Genomic DNA, 13,731 nt, shown 5'->3' on the forward strand with positions numbered 1-13,731 from the left:
GTGTCAAAATGTGATCATCCAGCAAGTCTTATTATAGACCTCCTAGAACACAATAGTTACAAATTCAAAACCACAACCAGCAGCACCAGATGAACGAGGACTCTAGAAGCACAGAATAACAATTGCAAAAATAAGAAAGTCAGTAGCAAAAAAGAGTGCTTGCCTTTCTCAAAGGAGAAAAGTAAAAAGATCTGTTTCCTTCCACTAATTTTCATCTTGCTAATTCTGATGAACACAGATAGTCAAGAACTATACTTACTATTCAAGGTTCTTCCTTAAGAATAGTCATACACAGGCCACGACCATGAGAGACTCCATTCAAAGTCTCCGTTGAGAGACAAAGCTTTCCTATGCTATGCTGATATGTTATGGTTGTAAACATGCAAGCAATCTCTCTCAGCAAATAATGCCTTCTTAGCATTCAGCAAACTGAACCACCTTTACTTTCAAAATACTTTCACAAAAGTTACTGGACTCCAGATCTTCATTCCTCTTAATGTAAATGTCAGCAAAAACAAGACACTTTTAGAGAGAGCAGGTTTTCAACACAGGGAAGAACTGGATAACAGGAGGTTTTAACTGAATCAAAAAAATGTCTTTACTCACGAGGTATGATTTTATCAGGTCCATTCCGGGAAGTTATTTCTGTAAATTCTCTTAATATTTTAGCTGCCTTTTTAGCTTCTGACTTCAAGTTGGAAGGTATAGGGTTATTCACTGCAAAACAAGAAAGAAGCAAGCAATGACATCTGTGGTCAGTTTAGGATAGTTCATGTGAAAATAAAACAGTGTAATTCGTATGGAAGAGGTTTTTCTTTAAAAATGAACAGCTGATCAAAAAACCCAGAAAACAGCAAAAACAAAAAATGGCTTTCTGAGTCAGACCAGAGTTTGTTTCTGACAGGCAGCAGATGATGTTACTTAGGAAGAATACAACAAGCTTGTTCTTTTCTGCAATCCATTCTCCTTCTGCTTCCTCAGAATCCACGCTAATTATATCAGGTGCTGGAGATGTACCCTTGGATGCCGCTTGTCAGTATTTCTTTATGAGCCTGTTGCATACAAATTTGTCTAATCTCTTTTTGAACCTGCTGATACTCTCTGCCTGCAAAGCTCCAGTAGCAGCAGTTTACTACCTACTACATCAAGAAATATTATCACTTTTAAATTGATCTCCTACTCATTACAGAGAACGCCTGCTAGCTCAAGTCTCAAAGTTTGCTGAACAACTGCAATCCACTACCTACACGATGTTATAAATAGCCCCAGCGCCCCAGCCTTTTCCATTTCTTCAGGCAGAGTCCCAGCCTTCTTAGCCTCTCTTCAAGGCAGTTGCTCCACCACTTTGATTACTCTAACTGTCCTCTACCATCACCAAGTCCATTTTTCTTCAAACTGAAAAGCGCTGATCAAGGAACGTACAGCACTGCAAGACTGTTTCTCTGCCTTCTCTACGAGATCTCTTCCTTTAGAAAGCGCCTACTTCCTGTTGAAGCAGCTGTCAATAGTTTTTCTCCAAGGGGATCTAACACAAGCACCTCTGCAGATTTCAATTGGAAAAAAGCAAGGATTATAGATAGATTATGTTTGCTTATAAAGTACATCACAGTAGTAAAAATGAGAATCCTAAAGTTATCCAAAAAATCCGCGAGGTACTAAATTTTACAGAAAAATGTTGATTTCACTTAGATCTAATAGATCTGCTGCAATTAACCAAGTACTGACCAGAATCAAGTATTATGAGTTATTAAGATTTTGCAGTATTATAAAGATTAAGTCCTTAAAAATATCAGCAGCTTGTTATCTTATATGATGGCTTCTACCTCTGTAGCATAATCATATTCACATAAACTATATTGTAGTATAGTAACATTTTGCCTGCAGTTCTGCAAAAAGAGGCCTTAACGCAGATTAAAAAAAGATAAAAGTCAATCTTAATTTTCAGTTCTACTAAAACAAAAAAAACAAAAAAAACAAAAAAACCCCAAAAAAACAAAACAAACAAAAAAACCCCACTCAACTACTTCTTGTTTTCCTGTCTGGACATATCAGCACTCACTATATTGAGGTTTATCAGAAATAAACTATCCTAGTAAAATAAGCACACAGAGTCAGCCTAAAGATTCATCCAGGCTCATGTCTTGTCTCTGAAAAGTGCTAGTCATAGTATTTCAACATTTCACTGTTCTTAAATTCACAAATGTATAGAAAAAACTGTGCACAGGAAAACAATTCCCATTCAAAACTTACCTATTTTTTATTTGCGGTCCTGAACATTTGTTCATCTCTATTCTAGAAAAAACATTCTCACCAAAAGCCATGAAGGTGAGAACTAAGCACATTTTGAAATTAAGTCAATGGAGCCTGGAGAGCAATTCAGCTCAGCCTAAATGAGGATGTAGTGGCAGGTTAGCTAAGTTTCCCTCCAGACTCCATTGACTGTAATAGTTACACATTTACTTTTTAAATTGAAGTCTATCCCTCCAGTCTACTCTTCAAGCAGGAAGGGAGACTCTCAAAACAAGACATATTTTGACAGCTGAGACTTTATATTAATTCCCACCGGTGAAAGTTTGCAGCAGTATTTTGCTTTGGTGAAAACACAGCAGGTATAACATTAGAGAACACGATAACAGTCATTGCAAAGTTGTGCAAAACTATCAATATCTCCGGGAACATACGGAAATAGATGTATAAAATGCAACAGACTCTAGATCGCAGTGAGATAACAGCTGGAACACACGTTAATTCTGTCCCCTATTCCTTTCTGTTTGGTATTAGAACAAGGGGATAGCCAAGTACCCATGCGCAGAGGGACAGGGGAAAGTGAAATTCTAAATTTAAGTGCTCAGGATTTTCAGGAAAATCTACAGGCATGGACAATTCCCTCAGGCTATAATGAGACTAAAACATTCAGTTGGTTTGCAGGAGTCTAGAACATATACTTCTTCTTTGTTTCACCATGCTAAGTACTGAGTACTGGGTACAAATCAAACAGAAGAGCAATTGCTTTTGATAGATTAGAGGGATAGTTAAACTGTCACAAACTACACTGGAGCCAAATGTTTCCATCTCCACTTAACTTTGAATTTTTAAGGTCAGAGGGGAAAAATTACTAACAGGCATGTTGTAAGAGGAAAAATAGGAAGATTTTCGATTTTGTATGCAGGAACACTGAGGCAGTTGCCAAAACCAAATCACAACGCCACTCTTCGAAAGAGGCATGAATAATAGCCATTTGCATCACCAGATGAACACTTCCGTATGTAGGTTTTCAACTTAACACATTTTGTAAGTCTACAAGTCTTGATTTTGGATAGAGTAAATCTTAACAGACAGCAAAAAGAACTGAGTGGCAGACAGGCTGTGTTTTAACTAAAGTAAAATGGATAGTTGCATGCATGATGATGCAGGACTCTTAGCAAAGTGATAAAGATTTAGGAAAATAAGATGTGTCTGCACTGATTATTGGAGATAGAAAACTTCACAGAGTAAAACCAAACATTAGCCAGGTTCTAGATTATAGAGAAATATAATACATTTCTGTATTCCTCTCACTCTCCTCTTCCTTAGCTCTGTATGCATTCTCTCCTTCCCCTTGTTTCTCTCTGGCCAACCTTGGATTTTGGAGGAACATCACCAATCCATTTCTTACTTCTAAAAAGAAGAAAAAAAATTGTATTTCAAGCATGTTAGGAGCTCCATCAGTTAAGTCCACTGAAAAAACATGAGATGTTTTTATATCTAAAAGACTCTGCAAAAAAAGAAGAGTAAAAAAAGCACTTCATTATTTTCCACTCACATCTTCAAATTCAGAATTGCTTCCGGAAGATTTTGTAGTTACCAGAAAGTAGCATGTGCATGCGTACATGAACAGTTTTGAAACCAGATTTTGGCTGCAGGTTTTAGGGCAGGAGGGATAGCGTCAAATAATGATTTGCAATGTTAACTTACAAAGTTTCACAAGATCATCTAGGCTAGCTTCATGTTCTTCCTCCCTGTTTTATTCTTATGCTGGTGCTTCTAGCTATCTACAGAACAGCAGTATCATTCTAAACGTTGCATTCCCAAATTAAGGTTTTGGACAGAAAAAATGCATTACTTAAGCAAATAGAAAATCATGCATTTCCACAGCAAACCCTCTAAAAGAGTATTTTTGTGCCATATGTTGTGGAGTTCTTTCACTGCCAGAGAACAAGGAAAGAGAGAGAGAGATTCCCCACCTAGCTGTATATGGCAAGTATGAGAATAACCTTACATCCCACCCTCAAAAAAACAGCAGTCCCTTCACCTTCTGCCTGTATTACTTGTTGCCTATGCCAATATTACTTCCGCATCACTTCGGTATCTACAGGAATTCAAGCTTGCACTGTCCCTTGCTTTCTTCCTTCCTGCCACAGATTTAAGCAATCCAGGACTATTTTTCTGAACTAAAAAACAATAGGATTTGACAACATTTTAGCAGTTTCTTCACATGGAGTAAGACCTACATGTTTTCAGAGGCAGACTAAGGGTGACTCTGCTAAATTGATCGGCCTAGAGTGGGATGAGAGGGAAGGAAAAGAGGAAGAGGGTAAACACTGTTTCTCAGGATTGCTGTCAATTAGAGAGTTCAAAACTGTGTCTTGTAAAGATTATTTTCAAGGAAGAGTTCAATTACTTCTACTAGTACAAGTAAGATGACTTACATTCAGACTTTAATTTAGACAGCAGCAGACACAAAATTAAAGTGACTTTACTTTTGGTAAGTGAACAAGACACAGAAAGCTTTTAGCAACAATGGATAGAGTCAACAAACCAAATGATGAAAAACTTTCAGCACTGCAAACCAGCACGGTTACTCAAAGTGGCTACCATGTAAATAACGGAACTCAGAGTGGGATGCTATGGAAATAATTACTTCTGTACTATTGCGTAAAAATTAAGAAATTGACAGGATGCCTATAAGAGTCCTGAGGAACTGATGACATGCTAAAAAATAATAATAATAATTATTGATAATAGGATGCTTTAAAGCCTGGCTAGACTAATAAAGCCTTTTTGAGATTAGATTGCTACAGCCAGGCTGCAGTGCCACAGCTAAAGCTGTGGTGATAAATTATTAAATTACTGAGGAAATGGGAAAGTCTGGCTCTCTTTCTTAGGCTGTATCACATAAATTCAGGATTTTATTAACAGAACATGAGATTAAATAAGGAATACACAACAATTAATGAACAGAAGGCAAATCTTAATGGTTAGATTTATAGTGTRGATGAGGCCTCATTCTTGTTAAATTTTAGATCACTTTCATAAAACTTTGTTCAAAGCAGAAGAACAGTAAGTATTTTTCATTAAAAAAAAAGCCTAAGTGGAAAAATCACACAAGCATGTCAAAGACAATCCAAAATTAGTTATTTACTTTTTGTTAAAAAAAAAGTACAGGGGAGGTGTGACTATAAAAATATTAGTCTTTGTCCCAAACTACAATATAATTAAAGTGATGAAAGACTAAATTGAAGGTCAGGGGCAGGATCTTGATTCTACATATTTTAATTGTTGTATAAACAGAGAAAACCATAACAGGGATTGCTGGCACATCAAAAGTAGTTTAAACTTCTGTTCACTCAAACTGCTCATTCCCCTCAAGCTTACATTATGATTTGAACTGTATTTTTTTTCTTAAAACCTAATTAGATATTACACAAGTCTGTTGAACAAAACTTATAGAAATATCTGATCTTAATATAAATACTGTAAGAAATATTTAGAAACAAGCAGAAGTTCTATACTCAGTTTACCCCTCCAGTGACATAAATAATAATACTGTAGCACTATCTTCACTATTAGCTTTTAAGTATGCATATATAATTGTCTAGTTTGTATTCAAACAGTGTTCAGGAAAGAGGTAACAAGAAGCAATAAGACAATAATTTCCATCAGGAGCACATACTGACTGATGGATTTGGAATGCTGCGACCAGTGAATGCTCAGCTGGGAGCAAGCTTCATTTACACTGCTGCTTGTTGTTGAAGGGAGAAGATATTGAGCATATGTGAGTCAGCAACACAAACCCCATGGGGGAATATCACACCAAAATTGATTAACTGCTTAATTTGTAAGCTGATGAGGCAAGTGCGTCAGCCTCTAATTTACATTCTGACTAACAGTAATAATGTGTTGCCTGAACATTTGTTGAAATTATCTGAGCAAGGTATAATAAAGAATAAATAAAACCTTTTTACTTAGAAGTCAGAACTAATTCTCATATAACCAAAATTCTGCTGAATACATACAGATGCAATAAAAGCATGGTGGCATTATGAGAACTTGAACATCAAAAGTACAGTTTTACAAACGACTGTTGATAAAGTGGAAAAAAAGCCTAGCGTGGATGGAAACTTATTGTTTCTTATTTGTATTATACGTATGCTGCCCATGTATTGGCACTGAAGTATTTTGGTGGAAGTTTGTTTATTTTTGTTTACAAGCAGAAGAAAAAAAAACAATGGCAAATACCTTCTAAAAGCTTCAGGTAATAATTCAAAATCTTCACTTAAAATAAGTCTAGAAAAGCGCAAGAATACATTAAAGTATAGCCAGTTTGCAAATATCCATGGTTACTGCAGTAACGAAACCCCCCCAAAAGTCAGTTTGAACAGAGAATGATCAAGAATATTCATAAATATGAGAACTAACACAGTCATGAAAGGTTAAAGGCGAACATTTTATGGGAAAGAGAAACCTGAAAAGCAAGACTTTGCAGTGCTTAATGATGCATTTCAGTTCAGCATGACAATGAAAGAGGTCAGCGTAATTTTGGTTTCACAAACATGTAACATCTTGGTACTGTGGTAGCCAAGATCTAGCCTTGGGATTCATCTGATACTCCGAGTTTCTAGAACTGTGTGCCAGATGTGTAGTGTAAGCATTCTGCTAGATAGAGAAGTAGATCTGGAGTACTGGCCAAGAAGCACATAGTAATTAGCAGACTACATTAAAGATGTCTCCCTTTGTCTCCTTCCATTTATTTTTTCATTTACTTCTTCCTATGCTTAAAGTAGTAGACAGCAAAGCAGCACAGGTCAACAAGGGGTCAGGAAAAGATCAGAGGAACCCAAGGAGGTAGTGGTATACGCTGAGAAAGAACCTGAGAAAGAGGAGAGAACAAAATAGTCTAAATAAACAATAGTTCCCTTTAGCTGAGACCCAACTGGCTCCTGCAGTCAGCACCTGAGCTCCATACACGTAACAGACGGAGTATTTCCTCGAGATCTCAAGAGGCATGAGAGAGGAGGCACCAAAATACGCACTTTGACCACCCTGCTGGAAAGCCTTTACTATGAACAGGATGGCAACAGGAGTCTAGGAAAGCAGCAGGGGCATGAGAAGGTAGCAAACGTCGGYAGGTAGGTTCACGCCAATTGTTCATGTTGTACAATTCTGTCAGTGGCATTTGGAGAAGAGAAAGTGAGACAAATGCGTAGCAGTAGGCAACAGAAAATACATTAGCGTAAGGTAATGGAAACAAAGTTGGAAAGAAGAGAATGGGCTATCTGTACAGTGTAGCCTCATACTGATTTCATGCATCTGTACCGTGCTTGCTATCACGTGGATTCCTGAAAATTTACCAGTCTTTATGCAATACTATTCCCCAACACATATGGTGTAAGTACATAGTGCTACGTGACAGTTAGTAAGAGTTCTGGCAGGGCACAAGTACTTCAGCAGGAACCACATGGCCTTGCAAAGTGGGAGCTGAACTGCAGTTAACACTAGAAGACTCCATATGGTCATTACTTCAGCAATTTGTATGCGCCTTTGTACTCCTAAGGGTTTTTGCACTGTGCGATGTGTAACTACCTTTTCCTCCTTCCCCATCCTGGATAACAGGAAGTTTACTGGACAGTATTTCATTAGTTAAGCTCTTAAAAATCTGGTGGTGGCAGTGTGGAGRTGGGATAACAGAGCAGAAGGTGGTCTACAGAACCTGTAGCATTCAGCATACAAAACAAGCAGCTGGAGGAATTTAAACGTTAACCTAAGACAGAAGGAAATTTAGAATAATATTATTTTTCTTGTMAAACATTGCTTTGGAAACAAGTGAAATGGCACTTAAAAATAAAGCTTAAAAATTAAACTTCTGTATGTTAAAAACAGATTGTTTTCCTTTGTTTTACCCGCAATAATCTAAAGTTGACCGACAACCTTTGCACAGGTAAAAACATATGAACATACTGGAGTTACAACTAAATCTACCTTTCAAGGAATCAAATATGGAAAAGGAATGTCACATAAAAGAAGACAGTAGCTTCTCTAAGAGAAAAATATCCCAAAGATTATATTTTAAGTAAGAAAAATGAATTTCACAGAAAGACTTACAAGATTTTGAAGATTTGTGGTAAAATTGTGGGGAAGGCTGTAATAAGAAATCATTCAGAACTTACGAAGCTTACATTTCCAAAACACATTTTTAGAAATGGTTCACTTGAGGGGAAAAAAGAAAAAAGACAAATACTATTTTCAGAATTATCATTTCTAAAAACTTGTATGGAACTTCAAACTGCAACTGTGTACTTATTCCAAGGCAGCCAAAAAGTCAGAGACAAACAAACAAACAAAAATCCAGTCCTCTGCATTACATTTGGCTGTTGCTATGCAAATACACAGGATGAAGTCAAAATGRAAACTAAAGAATCGTAAGTATTTATTCAGAAAAGAACCACTTCAAACAGAAGCCTTTCCACTGATAAGAATTATGGAGCTAGAGAACAGGTTATCGAGAACAAGTTTCTTCCTTTACTCTCACCTCTGTAAGACTTTTTTTTGTATTATTTTTATAATGTATTAATGTCAGTTCTGGAAAATAAAACACCTCTGAAGACAACCCCAGGGAATCCAATACTATTGGAGACATACAATTGTGGCAACTCTGAACTCCTTAAAGGAAACTGCTCTATTACTCCACTGCCCCCAAACTCTGCTTTTCCTGTTAGCTAGTGTTCCAAGCTAAACTGCTCTTACTCCTTCTCAGTATAACACTGGTTTAGGGTTTTCTGCTACCACTTTATTGAAGGGGACTTCTCCTTTCTGGCCAAGCTTTTAGGCTGCTGTCTCCTAAACACAGGGAATTTGTAAATTGAAGCCTACCAAGACAAACTAAAGTGTTAGCCAATGATCAGCTACCTCTCCGAAAGCAAAACAAAATTTACTTAAAATGCAGTAATCATAAAMTAACATGTCCAAAATAAGCTTAGCCTCTGCATAGGCTGCTTGAATAAATTAAATGATATGAAATGTGATAATAGTATTTATGTCTGTTAGCTACACCAGTGTAGGTATTTTCACATATAAAGTGTCCAAACACATACAAAGCTTTAGACAGAGATACCTGCCAGTGTTGGTAGTCTGCCTTCACTGCTACAGCTTTTTCCATCAGTTAATATGTGCTCTTATGATGCCGGAGCTCATAAACAAAATTGAGATTGCATATAAAAWTAACAATAAAAAGTCAGTTTCACTGTATGTGCATATGTTTTTACTTTTCTCATGAAGAGCAAAGAACTTAACTAATCCAAACAAAAAAGGGTATCACTTGATAATAGGATATCAGTCCTCAATCACATTTTGAATTAACTATTTCCTTGAGAAAAATCAAAGAATTTGAAAAAAAAAAACCTGAAACACAGTCCCCCACATTATCAAAAGGATTTGATGAGTTTGTTTCCCAGCAGGTTCTGTACTCAAGTCAGCTTGGAGAAAAAATCAAGTTGAGACACTGAATTTCCTCTAATTTCTTAGAAGGATGAACTTTCTGATGAGAGTTGGAATATGCCAGAATAAAATGATACTGAATGTATACAAGACACTTTAAAGAAAAATGGGTTCACTTTGTATAGGCATGATGTTTTAACTAGGTGATCTTCCATTTCTGATCAGCTGTGGTATGTGAAGATAACTAACTGCCTGAGGCACAGGTGAGTCTGATGATTTGTTCTGGAAAGCACATCACATATCTTTGTTCAACCCCATGAAAAGCAGAACAGAGGAACATGTGTATACAAATCTTTAAAAATTCTTGTAACTTCTAGCAACGACAAGAACCCTAAAATCCCAAGTTCAAAGTTCTACATTTGAGCTGTAGCTTGGCATGAGGAGAAAAGGTAACCCACCCACAAGAGTTATAGGGAAGACATCAAAATACCTACCAAGAAACTAAATGTTCTCTTACACAGAATACCTCTGATTATATTTGCTGGTAATTGCTTACTCAAATGTAATCAATACAAAAGCCTTTTAAGTTGCTGGGAGGGTTATTAAATGTTGGTAACCAGAACAAAGATCACTGGTTATGAGTGGATTCTTCAAATTCTCACTTCTGAGATGCATGATGGCTGGCCAGGGGAGGGAGAATCTTTAGCAAAAGAATCTTTAGCAAAAAGAGCTACTAGTAGAGTTTGTGTTTTGTTACATGTTTTTGTGAACTAAAAACTTCTCTTTCTTAGACCAGAAATACTAGACAATATGACCAGAACAGATATAACTGGAGTACAAAGGAAATATGGAGCACCTACATGCAGTTTATACACATTATTATCTTCTATTAATCACCTGAGCCTATATTAGCGCATCTCAACACTGTAGTTTAGGACCAACGTTAGGCAAGCAAGTTACCTGCCAATACCTCTTCCAACTCAGTTGGTATAGAAGACACCCTGCTTAGTGTCACTGAACATTTGTTGTATTAGCTTTAGCTTAGTGCAAATGAAAACCATAAATCTAATCATAAGTAATAAAGCAGGGGACTAAATGAGCATTATAACACTGATACACTACTAAACCTTTCACTCAAGAATTTCCACAAGAATTCTATGTCAAAAAAGGCCAGAAAATGAACTACACACTACATAAAGCATTTAAACAACATTAACTTAAACGTCAGAAGCACATAACTGAAACAAGTCTACTGTCCTCTACTGAAGCTGAAGTGGCCCAAGACATGAAAAAAATCCCTCAGCTTCCTGATGACAAAGAACTGACTGACACTCAATTTGTGCAAACACAGTCAGAAAAGACTATTTTCAAGGATAAAAAGACACTGGAATACTGATGCAACAAGCACTAAAGGCAGTTACCTCGGGGTTAGTCTGAGACTCATGAGTGAACTCCTCTAGGAATTAGTACTACGAGAATTGCAGGCTTCTGCTCAAAGTGCTCCACCACTCCTACCCACCTTGCCGCCCAAGCCCTGCAAGATGTGTAGCTGAAACTACCAACTCCTTCTATATACAGTTATTGTAATGTGTTTGATGTGTAAACATTTGGTATGAAAGGGGCTGGGTACTGTACACTAAGCAAGTGTACACTAACATGACTGAAGTTAAATAAGAGCTAGAAATTCAGTTCTGCCTATCTCTCCTCACTCTATTATAAGTGCTGGTACGATATGTTAAATTTAGACATGGAGATAAGGGGAAAATCTCAAAGAGAATCCCATTTTTGGATTGCTAATTCTATTTTCATCATGAAGAATAAGCTTCAAGGCAATCCAAGCAGGTAAATAAGTAAAATAAGTACATTGATATTTAAACAAGAAAACTTTGAGTAAAACAAAGTTGTGCTTTTAAGAAGAGAATCAAAAAAAAATCCACACCACCCACCATCTTGTTTCATCTTCTCTCTAGGGATGGAAGCATAGAGAGAACAAACACATAACATGACAGTCAACATGCACTACAAGGCAGCTGCATATACTACCACAGTAACCTACATGAAAAAATATTTGGGCAGTCTAACAAAATACAGATACCAGCCATTCCCTGCAGAAAATATTTAACTATCACTAAAACAGCTATGCTTGTTCTGTCCCTCCCATTTCTCCTTTTCATAGATGTCCCAGTTCCCTATGTGCTTCAGTCAAATTTAACTAATTAGTGATTCCCACAGTTAACGTAACTTCTACAATTAATTTGACAGAAAACACTTCTTCAAATAAAAAGGAATAAAGAATGTTAAAAAAGAATCAGAAGATTAAAAGTACATGTTTGGTATTTATTAATCAACAGTTTGAAGAGCTCTAGTTTCATCTAAACTCTTAGGTTGCCTTGTCCATAATAGCATTTCTCTCAAATTAAGTCATACAGCCTATTCTCTGCTGCAGTCTTATATGGTCTCTTACAATAATGTTACAGACGTTCAGAAAAAACAGAGTTATCATACCAGAAAAAAAAAGTTATCAGCAGTGAAAAACCATGATACAAGACAAAGAACAACGGTGAATTTAGTTATTGCCTATTGCAATGGTATGAAGTTGAAATTAACTGAACAAGATATAGACGGACTCTCTTMTACTGCTAAAGAATGGAAATGCAGAACACTTAAGCCAACAGCTTCCCCTCCTCCAAAGATAATATGAAACACTTATTCTCAATCTTGCAGCTAGCCACACCTACACATTAACTCACCAAACATGTCTATAAAAAAGCCCCGTACAGGTGCCAATCCTGCAAAGATCTACACACACACACATATACACACATATACATACTCATACACAAGGTTTTACATGAACTCCAGAGTAGTCTTTCAAAACTCACTTCCTTACACAGTCTCGCTTTTCTCTTCCTCAGCCCACACCTGCATGGCAAGGGAGTGGTAGGGAAACGTATTTCCTATATTGGTGTCTCAAGCAACTTTATTTGATAGAAAGCAGGAACAGTGGCACTCAACATTACTCAGTTTATGAAAYATAATAGATCTTTGTGTGAGAACTACACAGCTGACTTGTCTTACCCTTCTCTTCTCCACTAAGCCTGTATCTGATAGCTGAGCAGTATTGTGGCCCCTTTCTGAATTCACCACCTTTGCATTCCTGACACCTGCAAGGGACCAGTGCTACAGCGGAGTGACACAGTGCTGAGAGAGAAGAACCAAGGAACAGTGGATATAAAACGAATGCTTCTGAACACAAACTATTTCCATTGCAAAGAAAAAAAATGCAGTTGGACARACACAGTTATGACAAACACGTCATATATAGGCCAGTATATGAAGCTAGATAAAAGGAAACGCACAATTAACTCAATTTTGGAGAAAATATACTTGATAAAAGATTGTCAGGTCATAATTTTTAATTATTAATCCCTCTGCTTTGAAAGTCTCAGATTTTGCATAAAGTTAAAGTTTTACATTTTTAATCTCCAAACTACATTTTGACTGAAAAAAACAAGGCGAGCTCGTCTTCAAAGCAGCAGAGGCATCCAGCCCTCGGCCGCGCCCTGTCAGCGCCGGGCTGGGAGGGAGCCAGCGTTACAAAACCCAGCTGGAGCCGTGTGGCAACCCCGCAGATTAAACCACACACAAGGAGGGGAAAAAAATAAAAACAAAAACCAGGCCGCTCTGGTCAGCGCCAGCCTAGTGGGGCCGAAGCCACGCTGGGTGTTTCTCACATTTCTAGTCTGGCGACTCACCACATGCTGCCGCTGGCGGGGGGAGGGGTGGGAAAGTGGGGAATCAACGGACAAGCTGAGCCCCGCTGGCCTTTCAGGAGCTCGTCGCTCCGTGCGTGCCAGAGTTTGGCACCGGGGACACCCGCCGGGGCAGCAACCCGCGGGCCGGCGCGGAGCTCGGGGCGCTCTCCCGGGCGCTGCGGGCCGGGCCCTGCCTCCGCCTCCCTGACCCTGGCCGGCGCTCCCGCCTCCCCCCCGAGCGGGCGGCCGCCGCCGCGGGACCCTCGGCGGCGATACTCACTGC

General features: G+C 38.0%; 1 protein-coding gene across 4 annotated transcripts in view; it reads right to left on the reverse strand.

Moving 5' to 3' along the window:
• Positions 1 to 13,731, reverse strand: part of SH3YL1 (SH3 and SYLF domain containing 1) — a 57,787-nt gene that overhangs the window by 43,698 nt on the left and 358 nt on the right. For 2 of the 4 annotated variants that reach the window (XM_085317770.1, XM_085317766.1), the window contains exons 1-3: positions 12,772 to 12,894; positions 3,540 to 3,657; positions 607 to 717 (exon numbers count right to left, since the gene is read on the reverse strand). In XM_085317770.1, coding sequence (XP_085173896.1) covers positions 607 to 717; positions 3,540 to 3,585 — 157 coding nt within the window. In that variant the 5' untranslated portion in view covers positions 3,586 to 3,657; positions 12,772 to 12,894. Of the gene's footprint in view, positions 1 to 606; positions 718 to 1,247; positions 1,541 to 3,539; positions 3,658 to 12,771; positions 12,895 to 13,731 lie in introns of those variants that run through there. The other 2 variants (XM_085317769.1, XM_085317768.1) reach the window with 2 other exon arrangements.

Source organism: Rhea americana, unplaced genomic scaffold (assembly GCF_003343005.1).
Source record: "Rhea americana isolate MKP2758 unplaced genomic scaffold, rheAme1 scaffold_503, whole genome shotgun sequence".
NCBI lineage: Eukaryota > Metazoa > Chordata > Aves > Rheiformes > Rheidae > Rhea > Rhea americana.